Source organism: Phodopus roborovskii, unplaced genomic scaffold, assembly GCF_943737965.1.
Source record: "Phodopus roborovskii unplaced genomic scaffold, PHOROB, whole genome shotgun sequence".
Classification (NCBI taxonomy): domain Eukaryota; kingdom Metazoa; phylum Chordata; class Mammalia; order Rodentia; family Cricetidae; genus Phodopus; species Phodopus roborovskii.
In genome coordinates, this window is record NW_026126517.1 from 8,308,570 (window position 1) to 8,334,665 (window position 26,096).

The 26,096-nt window shown below is 39.4% G+C and overlaps 1 protein-coding gene across 4 annotated transcripts in view; it reads right to left on the bottom strand.

Moving 5' to 3' along the window:
* Ntm (neurotrimin) overlaps positions 1 to 26,096 on the bottom strand; it is a 956,051-nt gene that overhangs the window by 18,125 nt on the left and 911,830 nt on the right. For all 4 annotated transcript variants that reach the window (XM_051196962.1, XM_051196959.1, XM_051196960.1 and 1 more), the window contains one exon: positions 1,816 to 1,950. In XM_051196962.1, coding sequence (XP_051052919.1) covers positions 1,816 to 1,950 — 135 coding nt within the window. The remainder of the gene's footprint in view (positions 1 to 1,815; positions 1,951 to 26,096) is intronic.

Genomic DNA, 26,096 nt, shown 5'->3' on the forward strand with positions numbered 1-26,096 from the left:
CTTATCTCCATCATCAAACTGCTGTATGGACCATCCCAGAGAATGGAAATGGTCTGGATGCTGTTCTAAAGGAAGACATTGTCTTTCAGCATGCATTATTTCTTTTCATGAGCTCTTGAGACACAGTGCCTGCTTAAGTCTTTTAACTTTCATAGGCTGACAACACCCATCAGCCTTCCACTCCACGGGATAGCACTCAGCACCTTTAATCATCCTCACAGGATGTCTGTATGCTAGGTCTTGCCAAAGTATAGGACTTCCAGCTATTCAATCCCCATCCAAGACTCACTTATAACTAATAATATTCATGGAGAATTGCCTGAAGGGTGTATGGCCCAGTCCTTCCCATGGGCATACTGAAATGGAGCCTGTGCTCAACTAGATGTCCTTGCTGGGTCTGCATTTATTTGAAGTCTTCACTCAGTTACTCATGGCATGCCAGAAGTTTGCACTGATGGGTATTATACAACAACTACTCTAAATTTCTGTTCTGTTTGATGCCAGGGCATTGTACCTGCATTTAAAAGTGGGGAGGGTTTTCTCTGGGGTCACAGTACCAGGAAAAGCAAAATTTCTTCTAAGAAAATGATTTCATTTTGTCTTGGAGATGTACATCTTAGAGCACATGGCGTTTCCCTTGCATTAGCATTGTCCAGGCAGATTCTGTGAACCCAGAAGCCTGATGCTTTATATTTCCTATTCTATGAGTTGACTCCTTCCTTTTGCTAATTTCCATAATGCATTTTCCCCTTTTCTTCCACTTTTGTTTTGCATCTTAAGTTCATTGTCAACAATTGTAAATTATCTGAAGTTCCCTGCAAAGTAGTGTTTACATAATAGGAAAACATGGCAGCATCATTTTACCTTTATTATTTAAAGTGTTTCATACTATCTAGGTTCAAACCAGAGCACAAATCGAAACAAGAAATACTGAGTATTAATCTATACACAGTATACTTCCCCTCCCCCACCCTTCCCGTGTAGAAGGAAAAGGGCTTTTGTGTTGCTGTTCTAGGCCTTGGGTTACATTCCGTGACAATCAAAAGCCTTCCACAAGTCGTAGAGAGTCCAGTCAATGTACATAACAAGGAACTCAGAGGGAAAAGGGCAAGGAATTGGTAGAAAATTCATGTAGATCAATGTCAAGTAGAATTCAGAAGTCTTATAAAGGGAGAATGAAGTTTTCACAGGACTGACTTTCAAATGTTTTGAATTTTTCATCTATCGTTAAAAAGAAAATTCTGAGATATATCCTCTGGCAACCTGCATATGTATATACTAGTATTTAAATTATGTATGTAATCAGAAGTCTATATCCATCAACATCTTCATTACAAAAGGATACAATACAAAGATATACAAAAAAAAAAAAAAAAAAAAAAAAAAAAAAAGACAAAAAAGCAAAAAACAATCCACACAGGGGTAGTATTTGTTCCAGCTCAGGCTTTTCTCACACGGGGAGTATCTGACTCGGAAGCATGTCACTGCATCACATGTGATTACATTATAGGAAAGCTTTGGATTTTGAAATATATTTATACGAAGCATGCATTCAATGGCATTATTGATTTGCAGGCCATATATGAAAGTTTGGTGTTATATAAAGTTACTGTCAGCAGCTTTGGAAAAGAATGGCGACACTGAGCCTGTGAAAAGAGAAACGAAAACATGACTTTGGCCCCTTAGCTCTGGAGAGCAGAGGAAACAAAGTGATGCTGGGTCTTTTCTGTCATTCTGAAGGCTGGCTTATTGCTGCAGTCTTGATAAGGGGCCAGCCTCACACTCTCATGGGGTGGGTCTGGCAGGGCCACTCACAGTTCACGGTGACCTTCACTCTCCGTACCACTGGTGCAGCCACGTCATTGGAAGCACTGCACTCGTAATCCCCTGACTGCTCCCGAGTGATGCCCTGAATTTCCAGGTACTCATCTTCACTCACAAAGCCGACAGCTGCAGGAGAAAGAGTGAGATGTAGTTAACTGCATGGAAAAGACCAAAGACACATATTAGAAATTAGAGAATGAGGTTGGGGATTTAGTTCAGTAGTAGAGCACTTTCCTACCAAGCACAAGGGTTCAGTCCTCAGCTCCAGAAAAAAAAAAAAAAAAAAGGATACAATTTATAAGCTAGTTAATGTGGAGAACTGCCCATTTGTCAGCTCAAATTCTTAGGAACATTACAGATTCTCTCTTCCCTATTTCTGCCTCCCCACTCCCTGCACCCCCCACAATTCACACCCTCTTTTCCTTGACTCCCCAGTGTTCTAGCTGCAGTGTTTGTGCTCCTACTGAACTCATGTATGGAAATAATTAACTGGTTCTCCATAAGAGATTAATAATTTTGACATTTATACTTCTGGGATCTTACCACATGGTTCAGCTCTGGGATTGGAGCAGGCACCTTAACTCTTTATGACCTCCAGACATCATTTAAAGTGAGCTTCGGATGCTGAGCTACGTCATACAATCCTGGGCACGAGACATTTGAGGATACTGCATAGTTGTTGCATGCACACACACACACACACACACACACACACACACACACTTATACATGAGATACATCAACAATGAAACACATACAATTTAAACACCTTTGTTTTCATATTAGGCAAACAAATAGGCAAATATCAATTTTCCAGACATTGATCGCCTGGAATTCTTAGGCATAAAACCCAAAGAACAAATCAAAGTGGAGACTACACACATGATGTCAAACCACAAGAGAAGGAGAAAGTGAAGAGCAAGGATTCATGACTACAAATTTTTCCCTGTCATGTCGGCATTCAGATATTTGATTTCATATCTCTAGTGGAACATTACTAATAATATTAATGCCACATCCATATCACATCCCACATATAATGGCTACTTATGTGCATCAAGTTATGTAAAGACTCTCCGTTGTCACCACTCATTCAGACATGGTCTGCTGGACCCAAGGCTGGTCTCAGACTCACGAAGTTGCCTAGACCTTGAACGCCTGATCTTCTTGTCTCCACCTCCTTAGGGCTAGGATAACAAGAGTGTGCCACCACACCTGGGCCAGCCCAAGACACTTAGAGAATAAGTTTCCAAGCTCTGTCTCAAAGCTACCCTGTGCCTTAGTTTCACATAAATAAAGTTTCAAATAAAGGAGGAAAATGCTGTTTACCTTTTGGGATTATCCTTCCTAAACTGTTTAATGAGGGTAACGAGAATGAAAATATCCTAAAGTAGGATGCTACAAAAAGTGAACAGCAGGGGGCATTATGGTTAATCCTGGGACAACTGAAATTGGGAATATCCCTAGAAATGGAAAAATGCTTTTTCAGGAGTAACACACAAAGCAGGCCTGATACCACATGGAGTTACCGAGAGCAGAAAATATAAAGAACACAGCACACACATGAAAGCATCTGAAAACATTCCTGTACTGCCCACTCAGTAATGCAGTTAATCCTAAAAGCTTTAGAGAAGCACAGAGCAGGGTGGGACCAAGCTGCACTCCTGTGGACAGCCCCAGAAATGGACCAGGACTTTTGGATCTAGGTCATAAAATCTCTCCTTAACCTCACATGTTTCTGTTAACCCAGACCATGAAACCAATGACTAAGACATTCACATAATACAAAGAAGGAAATGTATGGCATGTCAGCTGCAGCCCTGTATTACAGTGTTACCCTCATTCTTGTCATGTCAACATTAACCATCACAACAATAATAGAAAAATAAACAGACCCCACTGTCTTGTAAGAAAAAAAAAAACACTATTGTTCACTCTCCTATAATTTTTAGCCATGCTTGTGGGTGGGCTTTAAGGTCTCTTTTGCTCAAACTTTCCTCAGTGTGACTGTCAGTTGATTTCCTGTTGTATGCATGATGTAGAGCTCTCAGCTCCAGAACCACATCTGCCTGCATGCTGCCATGTTCCCCTTCATAATAATGGATTGAACCTCTGAAACTGTATGCAAGCTACCCTGATTAAATATTTTCTTTATAAGAGTTGCCATGGTCATTGAATTTCTTCATGGTAATAAAACCCCAACTAAGGGGCTGCAGAGATGGCACAGTGATTAAGAGCACTGGCTACTCTTCCAAAGGACCTGAGTTCAATTCCTAGTACCCTCATGGCAGTTCACAATTGTCTGTAACACCAATGCACATAAAATAAATAAAAAAAACCTAACACACTAAGTTTGTGTAATCATCCAGTCACATCATAGTAACCCAGAAACTCTTACATATATTTAGCCTGATGGAATCTGTACTTTCTGGGTACCAACATTTTCTTCCTTCTGTTACCTTTGAAGATGAAAAGGAGTGCCAACATGTCTTATAAAAAGCTTGGAAAACATTTAATTCACAAGAAGAAGCAAGGGTATACTGATCACATAGAAAACAGGGCTCACAACCTACCACAGGAGACCATCAACATGGTGGTCAGTGTCAGTATTATTGTTTTAGTTTAACACACTCTTTAGAACCTTGGCTGGAGAAAGAATAGAGGAAATGAGAAGGGATTCTAGTGAAGAAATTGTGATTTCTCTTACATGGCTGTTGTTTATTTACTACCAACTGCAGGCCAACATTTGTCAGATCTTTTCGCGCTAGAATGCTATAATTACTGTGCAAAGCATCTCGGAGACCAGTGTCACACTTAATATTCCCATTAATTTTAAATGGTAGTCCTTGGTACATATGTGTGGCAATTGGTGTCATATTTTAATTAGGCTTGCCCTACACCATCTGAAATTAATAATAGCTCGAATTACCAGTGTAATTTATAAATTAACAGTGCCTCAGCATTAGGAAATAAATTAGCTCTGGACAGCTGTTTCTGGATTGAGCTCCAATGTTACTGCAATGATTGATGGGATCTCAGATCTTTTAGGGCCAAGTAGAATACCACCAAGACAGAAGAAGAAGAGGACTATGTGTTCCTTTTGAGCATTTGTTTTCTCCAATTTAAGTCTGTTTTTTGTTTTGTTTTGTTTTGTTTTATTTTGTTTTTTAATCTGGATCTATGATTCAGATATACTTATTGTGATCATGGTGAGATTTGCAGAAGCTGAACTGTGATTAACTTTCTGTGTGGACATCCAAAAGGAAGAACATTTGGAAGGAATACAGTCATAAGCATAAATGCAAGCTAGTAAATGGTCACTGACTTAAAAAAAAATCAAGTATTCTACAAGAATGTGGGGGTATGAATGATGGTGAAAATTCTTCTAGTCTTGCCAGGTGTTGTATAAGGAAGGAAGCAGATGGCTTAGGATTTGGGGGAGGTATATGCTCTTTACTGATCCAAATATTTATTATATGTATGTCATACAAAAGCTGATAAGACTTTCTTTTACCATCATACAGCCTCAGACAAAGTAAGAAACCATAAAGAACCCACATGATTTCAATGCTTCCCAGTATATACATTTTCCTACTAAAATAAGCAAGGCCTGTGAAAAGTAGTTCAACTCTGTGAAAGAGATTTATAAATTATACTCTTCATTGTTTACTAGGGGTCTAAATGGAAAGGATGGAGAAAAAGATGAAAGCCACATACACACAGTAAACTAAACTCAGTATCATCAGAACTGATGTGCCTATTGATGTCACTTATGACAAACAAATGAATAGAACACACTAAATTAATATACAAAATTTTAGCATTAAAAAATTAAGGTTATGTATCACTGAATTTCTACTCTGGCTGTGAATTGATCAGTGATTTATCCCCAGAATGAAGAATTTAAAAAGAATACAGGAGGGGAAAACAAAAACAATTTAACTGAGCACACTTTGTCAACTGCTATAGGCTTCTAAAGACAGAAAGTGGCAGACCGCTTGAGAAAAGCCAGTGCCAAGAGTCTCTTCATGATCAATAGTACTCATCTATAAGTTGGCTTTCTCTTCTAAAGAAAATGCATCCTTGGGTGAAAATGACACTCATCATCTTAAAATATTCTCCCTCTTCATGGTACAACTCTTGAGACATAAGTGGATTCCTGTTTTCTTTAGCAATCATACATGTGCCTCTGCCTTGCTATAAAAGCCCCCATACCTTAGGAGCATTTCACACACCAGAGTTTATCTTGTATTGGTGTGGGAAGGTGACAGAACACCTTTGTAAAGAGCAGAAGTTGAGAGTCACACAAAACCAGTTCTCTACCATCTAGCTTCATGATATGGTAAGTCCACTAACTTCTACCAATTCTTCTGAACAATTCAGAATAATACTATGCACTCCCTGTGCTGCTGGGACAGGCAGACACTCTCGGGATAATGGGAAGCCTCTACCAGTCACTCTAATCATTGCTATCATCCATCCCCTAATGCTGCCAGGACACAAACCTTTGTTTTATTTTAGTTTAGTTGTCTGTAGAAGAGGGGCAGATGTGCAAATGCTGGTGCCCACAAAGTCCAGAAAAATGTGTCAGCTTCACTGAAGCTGGAGTTACAGGTGGTGGTGTACCATCAAATGTATTCTGGGAACTGAAATTGGGTCCTTTGTAGGAGCAGTACATGCTCTTTGCTGCTGAGCTAACTCTCCAGACCTCCATAGCACTATAGCACTTTTATTAAAGATATGTCTGTGTTTAAGTGTGTGCATGTGTGCATCCGTGCATGCATGCATGTGTGTGCGTGTGTGCATGTGTGCAGGCGTGTGTGTGTGTGTGTGTGTGTGTGTGTGTGTATTTGTGTGTGTGTGATTTTTAAGTTGAAGGCAGATGTTCTCCTCAACCATTCTCCCCCTTATGATTTGTGACTACATTTCTTGATAAAATCAATTTGTAGATCCTGGCTCCTCTACCTAGCTATCTAGCTTCAGGGATCCATTTCCTTTGCCTACCACAGTTGTCAAGGTTTATGAAGGTGCTAGAGATACAAACTCCATTCCTTATGTTCATGTGACAAGAACTTTACACACTGAACTATCATGCGAGCCCCTCCTACTATGGCTCATAATCATGGTCTGCTATTTCTATCTTAGACATATATGATGGCCCCATCTTCATATATTGCTTTTATCACCAATCCAACTAATTAAATCATACCACACCTCTACTTCAAATTCTAATTTGTCCATAAAAATGATATAATTTGAAATGAATTATCCCTCTTTCCCCCTGAAAAAGGTATGCTTAAGACCTAATTACTAGTCAAATGTCACTATATTTAGGGTCTATCTTCTTTCCTTCCTATTTTTTTTTGTTGTTGTTGTTTTGAGAGAGTTTTTCACTGACCTCAAACTTTGTCAACCCTTGTAACTTAGTCCTTTGAGAGCTGAGATCACAAGCATGAACCAACACACCTTGCTTGAAAATAAAGAACTTAGAAAGTAATTAAGTTGCAATACAATGTTGGGGCAGCAGTATTAAGGTATATGGGGAGAAGATGGTACAGTGACAGTTATGACACTTCACTAATCTAGATCATGCCAAGGATTGCCAAAAGGTACTAAAAAGGATGACCCTTCCTGCCGTTGTTAGAGAGAACCTAGACTAACCAATGACTTGATTTACAAATCAAATTGCCCATAACTGTGAAATAATAAAATGTGATTTGTGGTTACATCTAATTTTTTTGTATTTTGTACAGCATGCTGGGGCTATTAGCATATGCCCTTAATTTTCTGTTGTTGATGTCTCTGAATGTTCTCCATCCTAGCTGCATTTTGAATTTAAAGTGTTTGAAATAATCTAAAGGTCTTAAAGGAACATTGGTGGTTCCATAACCTCATAATTTTTGTACTAAGACAAAGACATCCTTCAGGAGAATTCTTTTAGAGGGACTGGTGAAGGTACAGCTATGAAAGCTCCACCAATAGGCATTGGAGACTGAGTCTCCAGAGTGGAGGACTTTTCACATTCTTATTTGGGAATTGTTTTGCGCAGCCACTTAACATGTAGCTCTAATGTTGTTTTCCAACAATTGAGGGTCACATGCTGACCTCTTTTTTTTTTTTTTTTTCGATGTCTTAAACAATAGAGACAAGGTCATAGTTATCCCTGGCTCTCAACACATCTAGAAAACTAGTTTACTTGATTTGAAATTTGTCAAGCACTAATTGATACAAAGATTGATTGAGTTGAGTGATTACAGTCAGTCAATGATCCAATGACTCAACAGGTTGAATTCAATCAAAACAATCCCAGGACTACTCATGATTCCTTAGGCCTCAGGTGACAATCAGGAAGGTGGGGTCACTTCTGATGTTATTTTTATATTTTCTGATTTAAAAAATCTAAAATTCCTATCAGTGTTTTAGGAAAAGATTTTCTTTAAATATGTGACTTTAGAAGGCTTATGAAGTGTTTAGTATAATTTATATCTAGTCTTGGAGCCAATTATTCCCTCAGAGCAATGTGTGCTTAATTTAAAACGGTAGCTCAATGAATAGGTATGAATTATCTCACAGATAATGTTTTATAGCCAACTTTTCAGGAGCACATCTACTTTATTAAGCAATGTGACAACCAAAGCACCAAAATGAAGAAGCCTGAATCAAGCTGGATACATGATCTTCTACTCCCGAAGCCCCACAGGAGCATCTCAATAGCCACAATACTGAGTGCAGAGTCAGGCTGAAAAAGACAGAGCCAACCCATGTGCCCGAGGTCACAGACTGGGCATTAAAACTCTTTTAACTGAAAATAATAACAACTTTGTTATAATTTTTATCATACCCAAGAATAAATTTGTCAGGGGGACAGCTGTAGCTATTGGAGGGGACACAGCTGTTTCCTTAATATTTTTATAGTATGTATAGCAGCCGAGATCAAATCAATGAACCACAGAAACTAGAAAAATATAGAACCCAGAATCCTAGCATCAGAAGTGAGTACGAATTATTTTTAAAATTTAATGCCAACACAGGATTTAGCAGTGCCAGCTATGGACTAGAGGACAAAAGACAAATTTTAATTACTGATACTTCCCTCACCTCAGTCAGCATCAGGCTGTTTCTGCAATGTTCAAACTGGGCTTAAGGACATCTGCTTTAAGATCAAGTGAGCTGGCATCCACTCCTACACCCTTATAACTGTAAGGGATCCTGCACAGGCTGTGTTTAGACAGAAAGAAGCCATGTTGTTTTCCAGCACATGTTTCGAGGGAAACACCACAGTAGAGGCAAGGTTCTGAGTACCAACTGGAATGTTCTGGAAGGATCTAGAAGGAACAGTTTAAAGGAAATAATCAAAATTATAAAGGAAAGATAGGAGGAAGATTGTGCCACTGTAACTCCAGGGTCAGGGCCTTCCTAAGAGCCCAGTGTAGTCCTGGATCCAAGAGAAGTGGGTGTGTCTGTGGCCTTTAATGCTCAGCTGGAAAAGGTTGGAGGTCACACTGGCTGTGCACATAATTCACATTGAAATAGGTGTAGTTGGTTGAAACTAGAAACATTAAATATGTTTGCACAATATGGTATTGGTGATAAATGATTTATAGTATACTTAACATAAAAATATTAAGCAGAGAGGCAGCTGTACCCCTCCAATAACTACAGCTGTCTACCTGACAAATTATTATTGGGTATGATAAAATTTATAACAGGGTTACTATTATTTTAGGTTATAATAATTTTATCACCCAATCTGTGAACCTAGAAGCTCTGTTCACTCTGTTATTTGCTGCAGAACAGCTTCTGAGGTCCTCAGATGAGGCCAGAACAAAATGAATGAAGAGATGTTGAGACTATAAGCAATATTTCCTGGCTATAAGTAGACAGCCATGAGTTTGGATGCAACCCACACCCTGTATAGTGTACTGGGTAACAGCTCCTTTGTGTTTCTGACCCTTTTCCCATAATTGGAAGAACATACCATCTTACAGGATAACTTTGGGTGTGAAATGAGTACCTAACTATGGAAAGTCCCCTCAATAAATGGAACTAGCACACCCATTGGTTTCAGTGGTATGAACTAAGTTTGGGCACCTTTTAATATAAAAAATCAAGACAAGAAAATCTCAACTAAGAAATGAAAAGAAGGTCAGATATCATCTTTACTGGTAGGAATGTAATAAACTCTACAAAGGATTCATAATATATCCTTTAATTAGTATCTCTACTCCTTTTACTTAAAATAGGATTTGATTTACAAGAAATATAATTTCTGAGGATCACTTCTTAAAAACAAATCAAGTATAGTTGCGCATCCCAGCTAAGCCTTCTTGAAAGCCTGAGAAACATCTCTGAATTCACAACAAAGAACAAAATGTTAAAGACACATTTACACACAGACACACATACACACTTGATTTTCCTCCAGATCTTGATCAGAGGGTTGACACAAAAGGAAATCTGATGATCTCCACAAGAGTGGGCAAATTTAAAAGCTGTCTTTCATAGAAAATGTTCTGGAAGGTTTCAAACTGATTTTATCCTACTGCAAACTGAGGAATAAGTCTGAAAAGGCTTGGTGAGGAAATTACTTTTGCTATCAAACTTTAGGCACTGACATAGGCTGAACCATTCTAAATGGCTGGCTTCCATCTTCAAGAGGACATGCACTTCAACAGGTTACTGCTGTTACAAGCAAGCTGGGCATTCATGTCACAGAGTGCACATGTTTTCATGCATATTCGTAGGTGCTACTTTTTGATTTCTAGCTAGTATGAACACATCTCATTCTTGGGAAGGTTGTCTTATCAATTCTTGTAAAACCCCTTTCTGTTGGATGCAGAGATGTTAACTGTGGCTGAGGTCTTTATCTAAATCAGGGCTTCATTTATATGTGGGCTACACACAGGATGATATTCCCCAAACAGTTTCATTGTTCAACAGAATCCCTGTTTGTGACAGAAATGCACACTATACTCATAAAATTAATCTGCTAACCTGATTCCACTATAAAGCAATGAAAAATTGATAAAAATGTGAACTGATGCCAAATATATATTACATGTATACACATATAAATGCACATATATCTCAGCAAAGTACCTAGTATAGATCCTCCATATGTTAAAAACTAATTTGATATTTGGAAGTGAATACATGTATATATTTGAATATTTATGAATATGCACAGATAAAGTATAACATTTTAAGTTATAAAAAAGAAAAAAAAGGAATTCCTTTATTAGTTCAGATGGGGGAATTTTGGAAGAATAAATTATCTCTATATAAAAGTGAAGCTGCAACCTAAAATATTTGTGACAAGGACCCCTTTGTGTTCTCCCCTGGAACCAGGCCCCGGGAAATTTTTAAGAAAGGCTAGGACGTTCCCTATTGACAGTGGTGGCAGTTTCCAGGGCCTGTGAGACTTCTGAGGTTTCTCGGCTGTTAGCTAGGTACCCTTCCCATGTTGACTACTTGAGGACCTGGCAGCTGAGTTCCTCATGTAGACCTTCTATTATGGGTGATGCTATCAAAATCAAAGCACACAGCTGGATGCTTGGAGTTCTCAGCGTGATGTCTGGAACCTGAGTATTTGCAGGAGTGCAGCTGATGCCTGCTAGAAAATAAATAAAATATAAATAAATAAATCAGCCTTTGATTTGTAAAACTCAGCCAATTTGATCTGAAAGACATTGATGGGGGATAAATATAGAAGCCGGCAGTGCCATGTCATCTCAGGCTTTAGGAGTTTGGCTTGCTTCTTCCTGACTCTCTAGAGATAGGAGTTGGTGTGGTGTTGTGAAAGATAAAGGACTGAGGTAGTTTGGGATAGCTTGTCCAGATTCATTTAAGGAAATTCCACAGATTTGAGGTACTTCTAAAGGGTTAAGATCTTTTTGGCCAGGAGAGGGTAACCTCAGCAAGAGGTCCTCTTCTAGCAGTCTCCCTGCCCACCACCTTTCAGCAATCTGAAAAGTTTGAGGGTTGGTACCTGAACATCTGTGATTTAGCTATCAAAACAATTTGTGGAGCTTCTTACTGGAGAATTGTAGAAATCTGGCCCAGGAGCTGTACCTGAGGAAACAGCTGTGTGTGTGTGTGTGTGTGTGTGTGTGTGTGTGTACATGTAGTGACAAACACACACACACACATACACACACACACAAAGAGAGAGAGACAGAGAAAAAGAGAGACAGAGAGAAGCACACGAGTACATGTGCTTTCACGAAGGGGCTATTTCACCTTTGACCAAAAGGGAGCCTGATAGCAGCTGAAGATGCTGCAAATGTTGTATCTGTGTTGTTTTGCTCCTTCACTTCACATGTAGTGATGGTTTAGAACCAAATCTGCATTGGTTCTACCCACACCTCCTGAAAATAAATCCTCAAAATCTAGCTGGCAAAAGGAAGAAGAATGGGGCTAAAGCACAGCTGTACGTGTGCTTTACTATTTTCTGGAGAACAGGAAGTAAAGTTGCTTGTTTATAAGCCCTTTGATGAATAACCGTGCACATCTGGGAATTCCTGTGTTCATTACAGGGGAGAGGCCTTGCCTACCAAGACCTGAATTGCATGTGAGGAATAGGAGGATCTGCTCATATATGTGAGGGAGTTGGTTGTGGGCTGAGGTGGGAGCTGGTGGACATGGCTTTCTCCTTTTTGGACAGCCTTCTTAGATGCAGATCATAGCACAGACTCTCCTTAAGTATTTCATTTTTCAGTGAGCTTGCTAAGGAAAGTCTTACAAAGAGGTGGTTGTTTGGGAAGACATGGAGTAGAGAAGCTGGGATGGTGTCACTCTATAAATGAGATAATCGAAGGCATATAGTCAATCAGATTCTGAAAGAAAAATGACAAGCTGCTATGCATACAAGAGATGGAAATAAATCCTGTATTTGCAATTGGCATGGAGAGGATGCACACTGGCAGAGGATAAAAGTGGGCAAATCACGTGCACATAGACTAAGAAAGCTGGAAGAAGATCTGCAGGAGCATTTGGTCCCAGAGAGAAAAAGAAACATGACTGAAAACTTTGTCTTTGTCATATGTAATTATAGTCTTCAAGTAGGAAAAGAAGGGGGCGTGTTTTCAAACAGTTGTCAAAACCTAGCCACCAACACACATACTTCATACCTAACTGTGCTACCTGCAGCATGTGCAGGTCCCCTGCCCATCTGTTTGTGAATTCGCCTCAACTTTCTTATTAGTTCCAATATACACAGGTGCGAGTTTTCAACCACATGGAATCTATAATATGAAGAGTGTAGGGAAAATAACAGAAGGTCTGATATACTATCTCATGGGATACATTACTAATGTTCCTCTTATAGTTCTTGTTATTTTGTATGAAAACTAGATGTAATGGCATGCACATCTAGATATTGGATAGAAAATGACCTAGTAAAACAAGAAAAGCATGATGTTATCAATTTCTGCTTATAGTTATGCCTTTATGAACTAGGTGACCATGAGGAAGTTATCAAATCTCACTGCCCTGTTTAGTAAAATGCAGATATCCTTTTACTACTTACAGGCTGGATATGAGAATTATATGAAAAAAATTGTAGAAATGTGTAGAAGAATGGCTGGCACACAGAATGGAATGTTAGAAGAAAAGAACAACTCTGGAGAAGTTGGGGGGCTACTCAACAATGACATCTGATAACACCCACAGCTTTACTGTTTCTATCTTCACTTTTCAGGTAATTTACACTTAGAATATCTGTGTCTCCAATGGATAATCCTAGCTATAATCATGATTGCCATGTCTGCTTTCCAACATAAGAACCTGCAGAACTTCAGGCTCTTAACTGCAGGGAAATGCCCATCTGTCCTCCCCCAGACTCGGCAGCCTAGACTCCCACTCCTCTCATCTTTGTTCACAGCTTTTCCAAATCTCATTTCTCCTTAGGTGAGGCAGAATTGCCTTACCTTATTTCTCATCTTCCTCACTTCCAATCAAGGAATTCTGGTCAGTGCCATTGGAGCACCCTGGTGCGTTCTATTCATTTCCTTATCAGTACTATTCCCTTAATTTGAGCCTTCATTATCTTCGCTACCTAATTCCATTACTCTGATTTCTTAATTCTATTATTACCTAATTTATTATCGCTGAAATATTGGCGATAGTAGAAATCAATCTCATTGATATTGAAATCCCTTCTCCACTTGACATGACTCAGTGACATGATATTCAGAAGCTCCTGTGGGTCCTTGCCCACCTCTCCAGGTTTGTTCATCACTCAGCGTTTTCTTCAAATGCACCAGCTACACCAGCAGCATTCTAAAAGTATGAAGCAGCACATGAATCTGTGTGTCTGAATCTCTCCCGTTGTGTTGTGCCTGGAATCCAATATCTTCTTTGTTCACTTTAGACATCATTGCAGGCTTCAAAGCTGTCTTGGACAGAACTGCTCTGAGAACCCTGTTTTGACCCTCACACACTTCTTTCCTTTTCTCTACTCAGTGTATGCTTCTGTTTGTTGTGTGGTGCAAGAATAATGCTGCATTGTTGTGTACCGATTTTCAACAGAACTGAATCTTTTATTTATTCTACATCTACAACTGTGTTAAGTACATTGAAGTCACCAAGTGATTATAAAGTCAAAGCTGGAGTAAGTGAAATAGCGGACTCATTTAGATGGCTGATGTAGCCCTCATGGGCAATTTAGGAACCTTCTTTTCTGATCTCCAAGAAAACAGCTGATATCTGCCTTTAAAGATTTATCATTGTTTTCCCCCTCTCTTTTTGTGTGTGTATGTACTTAAGGTATGAACTCATAAAGAAGACTCCTGAAAAATGACTAAGACTAAAGAATTTCATCCCACATTACCAAAGGAGAAAAACACTATACCTGGGGCAAACCGAGAGAGAGCTGGGTTTGTCTGTCTGCACAATGTCCTTCTTTAAGCATTCTCACTGTTCGTGTCCCTGCTTCCTCTGCCTATGAGGACACAGTGTGCCCTAATCAGAAGAGCATATGAGAGCTTTCTTATGTCATCACCAATCTGGTTCAATTTTTCCTGAGTAGAATCAACTTGGTGATTCAGCTTTGTCTATTTGTAATTAGCCAGGATATGATTGCAGGGGATGTGATTAGGCTCTTTACCTTCCTGGGACAGGCAGGGAGAAAACTGCTGCCATCAACAAGAAATGGGTTTCTGGAAAGGAAGGGGAACCTCTGTTTGGGGACACTGGCCACATGCCACTTGTAGAATAGCTCTGCACAGGAAATAGAAACATCACTGGAGGAGATGGGTACAAGCAGGAGCTGATTCCAATGAAGGTAGTGAATTTAGCTAAGCAGGGTAATGCTGTGCAAGAGCATCAGATTTACTCCAACTTCTCACTTCCTGCATCAAGATGTTTGGAACCTAAGATATCCATGTGTTTCCGGGATCTAGTGTGGTGCCTGCCACTGACAGTCCCATCCCTGCACCCCCAGATCTGTTACTCCATGTAAATCACATTCACATGCCAGTATCAAATCTCCTTCAAACTTGGTAACACTTCTCCTTTAATTCCAACCATTGAGATTAAGGAATATTTCACTTGATCAGTACCCAATGGCATTGTCCCTGACATAAAAACAAACTTAACCACTTTTACTTATGAAAAGTTATTCGTTATTGCTCTTTAACACTCAACCAGGAGGCTAATCATCACATCCAAAACTTCACTGTCCCCTTCCACAGTACGTGGAATGATAGAAAGAACTCATGAATAGAGTCAGTGGCTGCAAACATGGGAAGAAGGTAAGGAGAAGGTAGGGAGAAGCATTAAGTGGAGAAGAAGAGAGTATGAGAAAGGCAGTTGATAAAATTACATATTAAGCATGCATAAGATTTTTGTAAGCTCAAGCCAGTCCAAAGCCCATCATGAAGACAAGAACTGGTTATATAGTTCTTTCCCTAGCTATTGGCAATTCCAAGCTAATGAGAGAGGAAGGGTCAGTTTTCTCTAAGAGTGTAGCCCCTGATAAGTTATCCACACTCCAGTAGGTGACAACACATCCAAGAATATTTATTTGGGCAACACAAAATGGTCTGGATGATCTGAATAACAAGGATATAAATTTTCGTGGAAACTGAATGGGGAATAAGTCTGGAAGAAGTTGGGGGAAGGGTGAATACATTTTTGGTTTAAGCCTAGCCTTTAACAGCAGAGCTAAATCTCCAGCCCAAGTGTGTATGTGTGAATGAATACACTCAAAACACATTGTACAATATTCTCAAAGATCTAATTGAAAATTGCATGTCAAATTAAAAAAACTAAGTTGTTGCTAAAGGAAGGGATTCAGTTGTTTGAACAGATCAGAGGCTTGCTTCCATGATTCCTGTATTGCTATGGAGGTTTATGCCATTGCTACTCCCAGAGCAATCATACAAAATTGCTCATTTTTGACATCCTCTGATGCTTTCAAGACCAGTACACCAGGGAAAGTCACCATTTTTCTACAAGTGAATAATCTTTAGAACAGGGTCAAACCCCTTTTCTTTATATAAAGGACAAAATATTATTTTAAGATCTGCAGATCATATAGTCTCTGTGAAGCTTGATGAATACCACTAACATAGCATCGGAAGAGACACATGGTTGTGGTTGTATATTAATAAAGCTTTCCTATAGACAATAGTATTTAAATGTCATTTTAATTTGTTATAGTATACAGCGTAGTACAACCTAAGCCAGCACTAGAGATTGGCTCCAAGGCCTCCTGAGGATATAAATGTCCACAGAGGCCCGAGTCCCTTATGGAAAATGTATTTGCAGATAGTGGTCTAATCATGTAGACCTCCTGTAGACTTTGAGTTATCACTGGATAATCTACAAATTCTCTCATACTATAAATCTATTTTGCCATACTATGTTATTTGGAGGATAATGATAACAAAATGTGGTCTGTAAATGTCTGATGCAGATGTAGTAATTTTGGATTGCAGATTGCTAAGTAGATGAATACAGAACTCATAGATGTAGAGGGTAAACTGTGTTCTCTTTTTGGTTGATATTCAACAATTCAAAAATGAGAAAAATAGCCGTACAAAAGTGCCAGCAGGTTGAAGTTGGCCCATCATCTGTAGTTCACTGACCTTTACTCTATGTTTCGATTGCCTGTTTCTGTCAGTTTCATAGTGTACTGTTCATCTAACCCTACCTTTGTCTTAACTCCATACCCTTTATCACTTTTCCCAATACTCTCATTGTGAACTCTGGAGCCTGGTCTTCATGGTCAGTAGTTCCTTTATGTTCTTGTGTTCTTGGACAGGAACCATCCTGACCCTGTCATTGAGGTCTGGGATTTTGTATGGCCCTACAGACCTTCAAGCAGAAGCTACCAATTTTCAAATGACATACACACTTTTTTGTTACTTGGTGTCTTTGATTCCTAACAAAAGTTGCAGACTGAGTCTGTCTCAAAGCTTTGACTTTCAGGACTTACTTTAATAATTACATATTTCCCTTCTTCACATTTCTCTATTGACCTGGCTGTCATGGAACATTCATGGAACATCTTTGTTCCTGGCTAAGAGTTTCCATCACCAGTCCATTATTCATAGCAACCTGCTGTCCAAAAATATAATTGACCCAAACCCAACTCCCTTATTCTTGACTATTCATGACACTTTCCTGTGATATTTTCAGTTACTTGTCTCACATTAAATCCGCAACTGGCCAGGGACTGTACCACTTCTGAAGTCAGAAATTGAACAATTCAATGTAGTTATGACATCTTGTCTTTCCACAACGTTTGCTATGTAACTGGACACAAACAATTATTTTTTCATCCGGGGTTATCAAAGTCACTGATCCATCCTTTTAGTCTTACATGTCCCTATTGATATCTCTTTTGATAGACTTTGGACTTCTGTCCTATCATTTTAATTCCATGAAAAAATATTCTTACCCCTCACTTCTATTTCTATGTTATTATTATTAATGTAAAATACTTGATTCCATTCCTGTCAAAATCTAATTCTTCTTTACGATCCATATGTTTCTGCTCCTCCTACCTTTCCAAAGATATCACTCCATCAGTTGTCTCTACTAGTTCCTACCTGTCATCCTCTTTTGCTATAATAAACCATTTCTAAAAATGTTCTTCTTTTGCCTTTTAACTATCTGTCCCATTACCACTGTATTCCACTGACTTGTATTCTTGTCAAACTCCTTTCAATGACTGTCTACATGTGCTATCTGAAGTCCATCGTCCCTTCTTCCTACTTCAGACAGTCTAATCTAGCACCTGTTCACTCCTCTCAGCTGACCCTATTCACACCAAAGCTATCAAATGACGACCACGTTTCCAATCTTTTATTTTTTCCACATTTTCTATTTTATTGCACGTGTTTAAGTGTTTTTTTTTATAAAAGATTTCTCAGCAGCAATTTACAAGGTTGACAGCTAACTCTTAGAGTCTGTAATGTCACAACCTCTGAATTGTCATTTGTTCCTCTGGTAACACCTTTAAAATCTTAGTTAGATTCTCCTTCTTTGCTAAACTTCTAACTTCTACAGAATAGAATCTTCAGGGAACAGTCACTGGTGTATGTATATATGTATGTGTGTGTGTGTGTGTGTGTGTGTGTGTGTGTACACATATATATTTTTTCACTGTTAAATCATTTGTTAGTTCTTATCATTCATTCTTCATCATTGAAGATCAGATGTATGGCAAAATCTGTTAGCATTTCTTTCTCAGTCCTATTTATGTTCTATGAACCCCAGATTCATGCATGCAATGGCTAATCAAATATGGTCACTAGATGGCTGGAATGCATCACAAGTTTGATCTTTCTGACACAGAATCTTCAGACTTTCACTGTCTAAGTTTCCATTATGAACTAGTAACTCATTAGTTTCTCACACCACTTCTAAGTACAAAAACAATTACATTGCCGAGTATAATATATTCTACATCTGAGGCCTTGATTCTATCCTCTTTACTCTATTTTACCATGTGTAGTCAAACACTTCAGAGAATGCTAGAATAGCCTTTTGAGATTCCTGGCTTCCAGCTTGGCAATGGTGATGCATGCCTTTAGTCCCAGCACTCAGTAGGCAGAGGCATTGCTGAACTCTCTGAGTTTGAGGCCAGCCTAGTCTACAAGGTTATACAGAGAAACTTAGTCTCAAAAACCCAAGAGAGAGAGAAAAAGACAGAGAGACAGAGAGAGAGACACACACAGAGAGATATTAAGTTTTCAAAAATTTTTTTGGAGATCTATACTTGTAATAATTTCCCAGAATAATATCAATGCAGTGTTGCCATCTGTTTTGGCAATGCCATGCCCAGTATGACAACTCCTTTTCTTTAGCATGTTCTCTGTATTTTTCCATATTTTCTCAGGTCTGTCTTAAACAATTGACAGTGACTGAAGAAGATGACACCATCTTTGGCCCCAGGTTTTGCCTATGCTATGACCTGGAAGCCTTTCCATCTCAGATTGTCTTTTGTTTCTTTTAGGTTACAGCTTAGATCTCATCTTTGTGAGGTTTGATGTCCTGTATCAGTTATGCTATGCTGTGTCCTTTGTTAGGACTTATTATATTGAAATGGGATTTTTAGGGATCTCCAACTAAAGGTCTATTGAATGCAAACAATATTTCTGCATCTGTCAGGTATAGTAATAAGCAATATACAGTAGTTGGAAGAAAAAATTAATGAATAAATAAAAGTAAATATGATACATTTGCTCACAATAAACTTATCTGGCTAAGTCAACATTCATTCTTTACCTATGTTTTTATAGATTTGGTGATTAAAGTAATTTGTTCAGTATCTCAGTGCCTATTGCAAGCCCCTAAATGAAGTATCTTTATTACTTCCTTAATAACCCATGGCACACTGACTTGATGCTCTAGAGTCACATTTCTTAGCACTTTCAGTTCCCAATTTCCTGATAGCTATGCCTTACCAAGGAGAAAACAGTGGGAGACATATGCTCACTTATAGTTTTTAAAATTGAATCTGTATGCTCATATTAATAATAATTAAAATAATATGGCTTTCAATCAATTTTACTGTATTTTAAATTCCATGCTGGATTTGTAGTACCAGTTAAGATGAAAAAATCATAATACTTTCTCTCTCCCGCTCATTACAACTGGAAAAATGTCATTAGATTATTGAATGATTCTGACACCAGGTATCAGTAGGGTTATCAAGAAGAGAGATGAAAACTGAAGAAAGAGCAAGATGGTGGTAGTTTACTTTAACTATTACTTTTCTCTGACTTTTCCTTGCTTAAACTCAGAGTGGGGAAAACCCTGAAATGTTATAACAGATCCAACAGAAACTAGATCAAGACAAGTTATCCATTGGCCCTGAGAATGAAGGTAGTGATATGAGGGGCAATATGAGGGGCATTGGGCATACCCTGTGTTTTCCTCCTGCCTTTATAGTTAACATTCAAGGAAACAATCTCATGATCAGAAGAACTGAGAGAGGGGGTTAAGGTGCTAAAATGTTCACTCCAAGTTGGACTCAATCACATGAAATCAGTACCATTATGTTTTTAGGGATGAGAGCTGTGGAGATTGATTCTCTTGCTTTCTATGGCAAAGGATGGGGGCTCTCAGGAGCTGGAGAGAGTGGGCAGGATGGAGGCCCAAGAAAAGGATCCTTCAAGCAGCCTTGGGAACGTGTCGACCTGACCCATACAGTAGCCAAACACTTGGAGAATGGAACTTTTGTCAGCCCCACCTGCCCTACCTTCTAGCTGGGCAACAATGCAGGACTGTGGAAGTTCAACAGGCCTCATAACCAGACAAAGCCAGGAGAAGGAAAGTCCAAGCTTCAGGTATGACCTGGACTGGATTAAGTGTTTCTTCAAATAGCCTGTCTTAACTCAGATGGTTTTTCCAGAATTCAGAGTCTCCTAACATAATTTCAGAAATATGCATGATGTAATACGAAATTGTTCATCATAGGATGACTGTGGAGAAGCCAGATTATCTCAAGAGAAATTCTTATTAATAAAAATCAACAAATTATCAGACTTTAAAAAAAGTAGAACATTCTGGAAATGAACATACAAATTCTTAACAGATGAGAAATTGTAAATTAGAAAAAAAATAAAAGAAGTAAGATTTAGTTTGAGATGTCAACCAGATGGACACAATAGCAGAGTGGAAGTTAAGAGTAAAGAGGCAGTTAACTTGAAGTAAAACAGGACCTATTTGACTTCAGCAACAGAGGACAAGACTCTAGAAAAATCTTGACAGTGAAGAGCCTGGGAAAGAAGTGTTGGGGGTGAGGAACTTGTACTCTCATTAATTCTAGTTGTGATGGGCGAACAAAACTATACCTTGAACTATTCATAGAAATGTACACTAAAAAGCTGCTAAGATAATTAGCTAAGGATACACTATGCTACATTATAGTTGTCAACTTACATTTTATATTTAGAATCTTAGATTTCCCCAAGTTTGTCAGTTTCTTAAGATTTCTTGTTCTATAGTGTCAAACTACTATGAACATTCAAGTGTCTGCAATCATACATTAGTGCGATTCTTAGACTTCATTGGGTAAATTTCTTTGTATAGTGTTCATGGTAAACACAGATGCTCACAAAGTGCAAAGTTAAGTGTTAGTGAGATGCTCAGCCATAAATGGGGGATTTATGGTACACATCTTCCTTGAGTTTCAGAGGTATCATGGAAGAGGGAGCAGAAATGTTGTTAAGAAATGGAGGTTGGGGAGGACCAGAGCAATACAAAGTCTCTTGGACCCAGAAGCATAGCTGTGCTCAGTAAGTCATAGCTGCTGTGGTTGCTGTCACGAGGTCCAATCAGTGAACCTTCTAGCATGGAGGGGAAGGGGTTCAAGAGTTTCCACCTACAGTTGTGGAGCTGTGGTCAGCTGATGCCATCTGAGGGAGGGATAGTCAGTGTTCTCTAAGGAAACAGCCCATGTTGTTTCAAGAAGACACAGGTGGATAGCCCACAGCCAGGAATATATGGATAACACAACTTGGATTCTCTCTCTCTCTCTCTCTCTCTCTCTCTGTGTGTGTGTGTGTGTGTGTGTGTGTGTGTGTGTGAAAGTTTGGAGAGAGTAGCTGGTCGTAGTTAGGAGTTGGTGTGATATGGTTTTGATAGTATTTTTTATTTTTTGTTATTGTCAACTCAACATAAGCTAGAGTCAGTCATCTGGGAAGAGAGACATTGATTAAAATATTGCTTTCATATGACTTGACTGTACACAAGTCTATGAGGTGTTTTATTGGGTAATGACTGGTGTGGGAGGGCTCAACACACTGTGGGCAGTGCCTCCCCTAAGTGACTGGATTAAATTAAAAAAATCAAGCAGAGCAGTTCATGGTGCATGCTAATAAGCAGCATTGCTTCTTGGTCACTGCTTCATTTCCTGCCTTCAGGTTTCTTCCCTGCTTTGAGTTACTGCCTTGGCTTCCCTTTGTGATGGACTGTAAGTGGTGGGATAAAATGAACCCTTTCTTATCCAGTTGCTTTTAGTAAGAGTGTTTTATCAGATACAGCCTATCAAATTCTCAAAGAATTTATGTGTCTTTTATGTACTAAAAGACTCATCATTCTCCCATGAACTTGGGATGTCTCAAAACACATCATCTTGGCTAATAAGCATCATGGGTCTATGCTCTACTAAGAGTGATATTCTCTATTATATGTTTTTCATAGTTCCACTGTTATCTGTCTCTAAACTGGATGATGGAAAAATACCATCTGTAGACTCTATGTCTAGCATATAACTGAAGAGGTAGTTTTATTTCACAAATCATATATCATATCTAAGTTTTTCCTTTAAGTCACTCTCATCCCAGAGACCATATATGCCATCCTCCTCAGAACCATAAGGATTCTCAGGAGATTCTACAATGCAAACACACCTTGAGCCAATCATATTTTTCCTTTCACTAACATACATCTGCATTCTCTATTTGGATCTGAATATAGACCCTGAAATGTAAGCTCACACAATAATAAGTTTATGTGAGACACCTTCACATGCATGCTCATACATGCACATATGTTAGCACATTTGACTTTCTCTAACAGAATACTTAAATCTGTGGTTTATTTCAAGCTTAAATCCATTTTCAGCTATTCTATCTGGGGAAACATTCATGGAGCCATAGCCACTGGTTCATTTCCACTTGCTTCTCTGAAATTCAGCTCTTCAGAGGTTGCTCTGTCTCCCAGAAACCCCTCTGAAGCCTTTGTAATAGCTTGCTTTTTTGCCATAAAAATCACATTTTTTTCTTATTCTCCAGCATTTGCAAAACTTCAGCCTTGAAGAGTGTGACAGTTCATGGGTCCCTTGCTCAGTCACATGTACACCCAGTGTGCCACACAGGTCTGAAGTAGGAGGAGAGAATACTGATTTCTGGATTTTAGGGGGAGGTGCACCCAAACAGAACACCTGCATTGTGTGGCTGATGTTCCCTTACACTATTCATTTGCTACATTATGAAATACAAGCAATTGGAAAGCATGGCACACTTCACTTAACCAAAATCACAGTCCTGATTACAAGCCTCATTATTTCACTATTATTTGTGAATGAGGAAAAGCACTGAGTTCCGGATCTAACAGAAGCCTCCCTAAGTGACTGCATAAATTGCTGAGGCAGCACTGATAAAGAGGATAGTGGCTGAGCATTGCATAGCACATTTCTGCCTCTGAAAGCCTGGGAGGTCCAGAAAGTCTGAAGGTCATTGAAAAGAGTAAGTTTATGCTAACAGGGAAAAGGAAGTGCAACAACACAGCATCAAAGAATAAATCATCATCCAACAGAAGGATTAGTAGGCAGAGGGTAAAGGACAGGATCAGTGCGAACTCTCATAAGCACCAAGAGCAAGCACAGCTTCCAAGTGGGATGAAACCCTGTAGTTTGACTTTTCTGTGAAGATACAATAAGAATGAGAGTCAGGTAGATCCAATACTGTGAGGGACTATCCCACACATTAATGTTCCTGCCCATTCCTGATTTGGGGAGTGGGCAATAAATTCTACTAGTTGTTCTGATGGCCAAAACTTCCTTCATGAAATTCAACAATCCCTTAGCCATGGCCGTTAGTTTGAGCCATTGGGTATCCAGGTTCTTCAGATACTGAAATGGAGTAAGAGAACTGAGTAGAGAACCAAGAAAAGCAGACCAAATGGTTCACTGAGGTGCCAGGGTGATGGTGCACAAAGAAGGGGTGCAATAACCTGTGTTGTCTTCTGTGCTGGCTCCTGAATCTGTTACATTCAATTATTCTTCTAGCCATCTTAAATCTTCTTTAGCAAAGAACCAGACACATAACCCCATTTAAAGGGAGCTAATACTAGTTGAAAATGCCATTGTAACAAACAGCAATGTCTTGCATTGGCATAGTCTGGAGAGTTTAAACTTTATTTTGTCATGCTGATATTTTGGAAAATTTACTTACTCTTTTTTTGGGGGGGGAGAAAGGGTATTTGAGACAGGGTCTCTGCGTAACTTTGGAGCCTATCCTGGAACTTGCTCTGTAGACTAGGCTGGCCTCAAACTCACAGAGGTCTGTCTGTCTGGGCCTCCGAAGCACTGGTATTAAAGGCATGCACCACCACTGAACAGTTACTTTTCTTATAGCCTCTTCAAAGATTAAAAAGAAATAATATCTACCAGGAAGGTTCTAGATCAGTCTAAACATGTTAAGTAAATCGGGTACTCTGTATAAAAAAAAAAAGTTATTGTGTCTCAAGAATTAGAGACTCAAACTGAAGAGATGGTCACATACCAGCTAGCAGCCAAGTCTCTTGGCCCGGTTGTTACTGTTGGTGGTCTTCTTCAGAGACATTTCTTTAGCCTGTATGTCTGGAAGAAGACTCTACCTATGTCCAAAGCCATCTGGAACACAGCTTCTTTTGTCTCATGAAGCAGCTGGGATAAGCCAGAGTTACATTAACAAGATGCCTATCTACACAAGAGAAGAGGACTGTGCCTTGATTAGCGAATTCCCTAAGGAGCAGGACTCATCTGGCAAGGCTTGGACAGAGGCAGAGAGATTGAGGACCCGGGCAGCACACAGGGCCAGAGAAGAGCTGGAAATGGGGAGTGGTGTGAAGAATAAACAGACTCTCTCATGTTCTTTGGTGACAAGGGCTAAACCTGTTTGTCAAATCTGCTGCCCCAGGAAGAGCTGTAAATGCAACCTGAAAAAAAAAAAAAAAAAAAAAACAGAGGGAGGGGCATGGTTGCCATGGTTACCTCTGGAGTGTGCCAGGCCTGAAGAAGGGATGGTAAGCTATGATAGAGGGACCAGCTTGGATGAGGACCTAGAACATAGGATAGATCAGAAGAGTCGCCCAGGCCTCTTCTCTTGAGATGCAATAGACAATTAAAAGCTTTAAAACAATGATTAAAAGAGATATGAAGGGCAGCTGGAGAGATGTCCCAGAAGTTGAAAGAACTGGCTGTTCTTCTAGAGGCCTGGGTTCAATTCGCAGCAACCACATGGCAGCTCATAAGTGATTGTAACTCTAGCAGGTGGGATTCCAACACCCTCCCAGAGACATACTTGCAGACAAAACATGAATGTGCATGCAACAATAATAAAATAAATTGTTAAAAAAGAAAAATAAAGAACATTCAGGAAAGTTGGTGTTCCATATTCTGGTGAGCACAGGGTGGCTAAAGAGGCTGGGCAGTGTAGACAAATCAGATTTGCTCTCAGTCCATGTCATCAAGCAGGTAAGGGTAAGGGCGGCTTCTAGTCCACTGAAGCCAAAAGAGGCAGATAGGGTGCCACTGAGAGGACCTGAGGAAGGTGTAATGAGGGAGGCAAATTCAAGAGGAGAGTTCCAAGGAAGCAGCTGCCCTGTGTTGTGTCTTTCTTCCAGCACAGGCTCTCTGGCTGGTACCAGTTCCTCCTTTGGTTTGCAATCCTTGGTTAACACTGTACCCTCAGCCCCAGCCCTAGCTCCAGGCCACCAGAAGAGGTAGATGACCCTTCTGAGGCTGAGTCAAAATCACCTAGGTTTGCATTGGACAGCTGGAAGGAACAAGGGGCAGTGATGAATGCCACAGGCTTAGTCTTACAAGACTATCTCCTTCACATGCTGAGATTCTAACATCCAGCATTTCAGGGTGGGATTTTGGGAAACAGGATTTAATAGATATAATAAATTTACAATGACACTATTGAGGTAGACCTTAATCTAATATGGCTGGTGTCCTTTGAAGAAGAAAACAGGGGCATGGAAGGGAATGAACTAGGGAAACAAAGGGAAGGTGACCATATTTTTATGCCTGGATAGGCTACTATGAA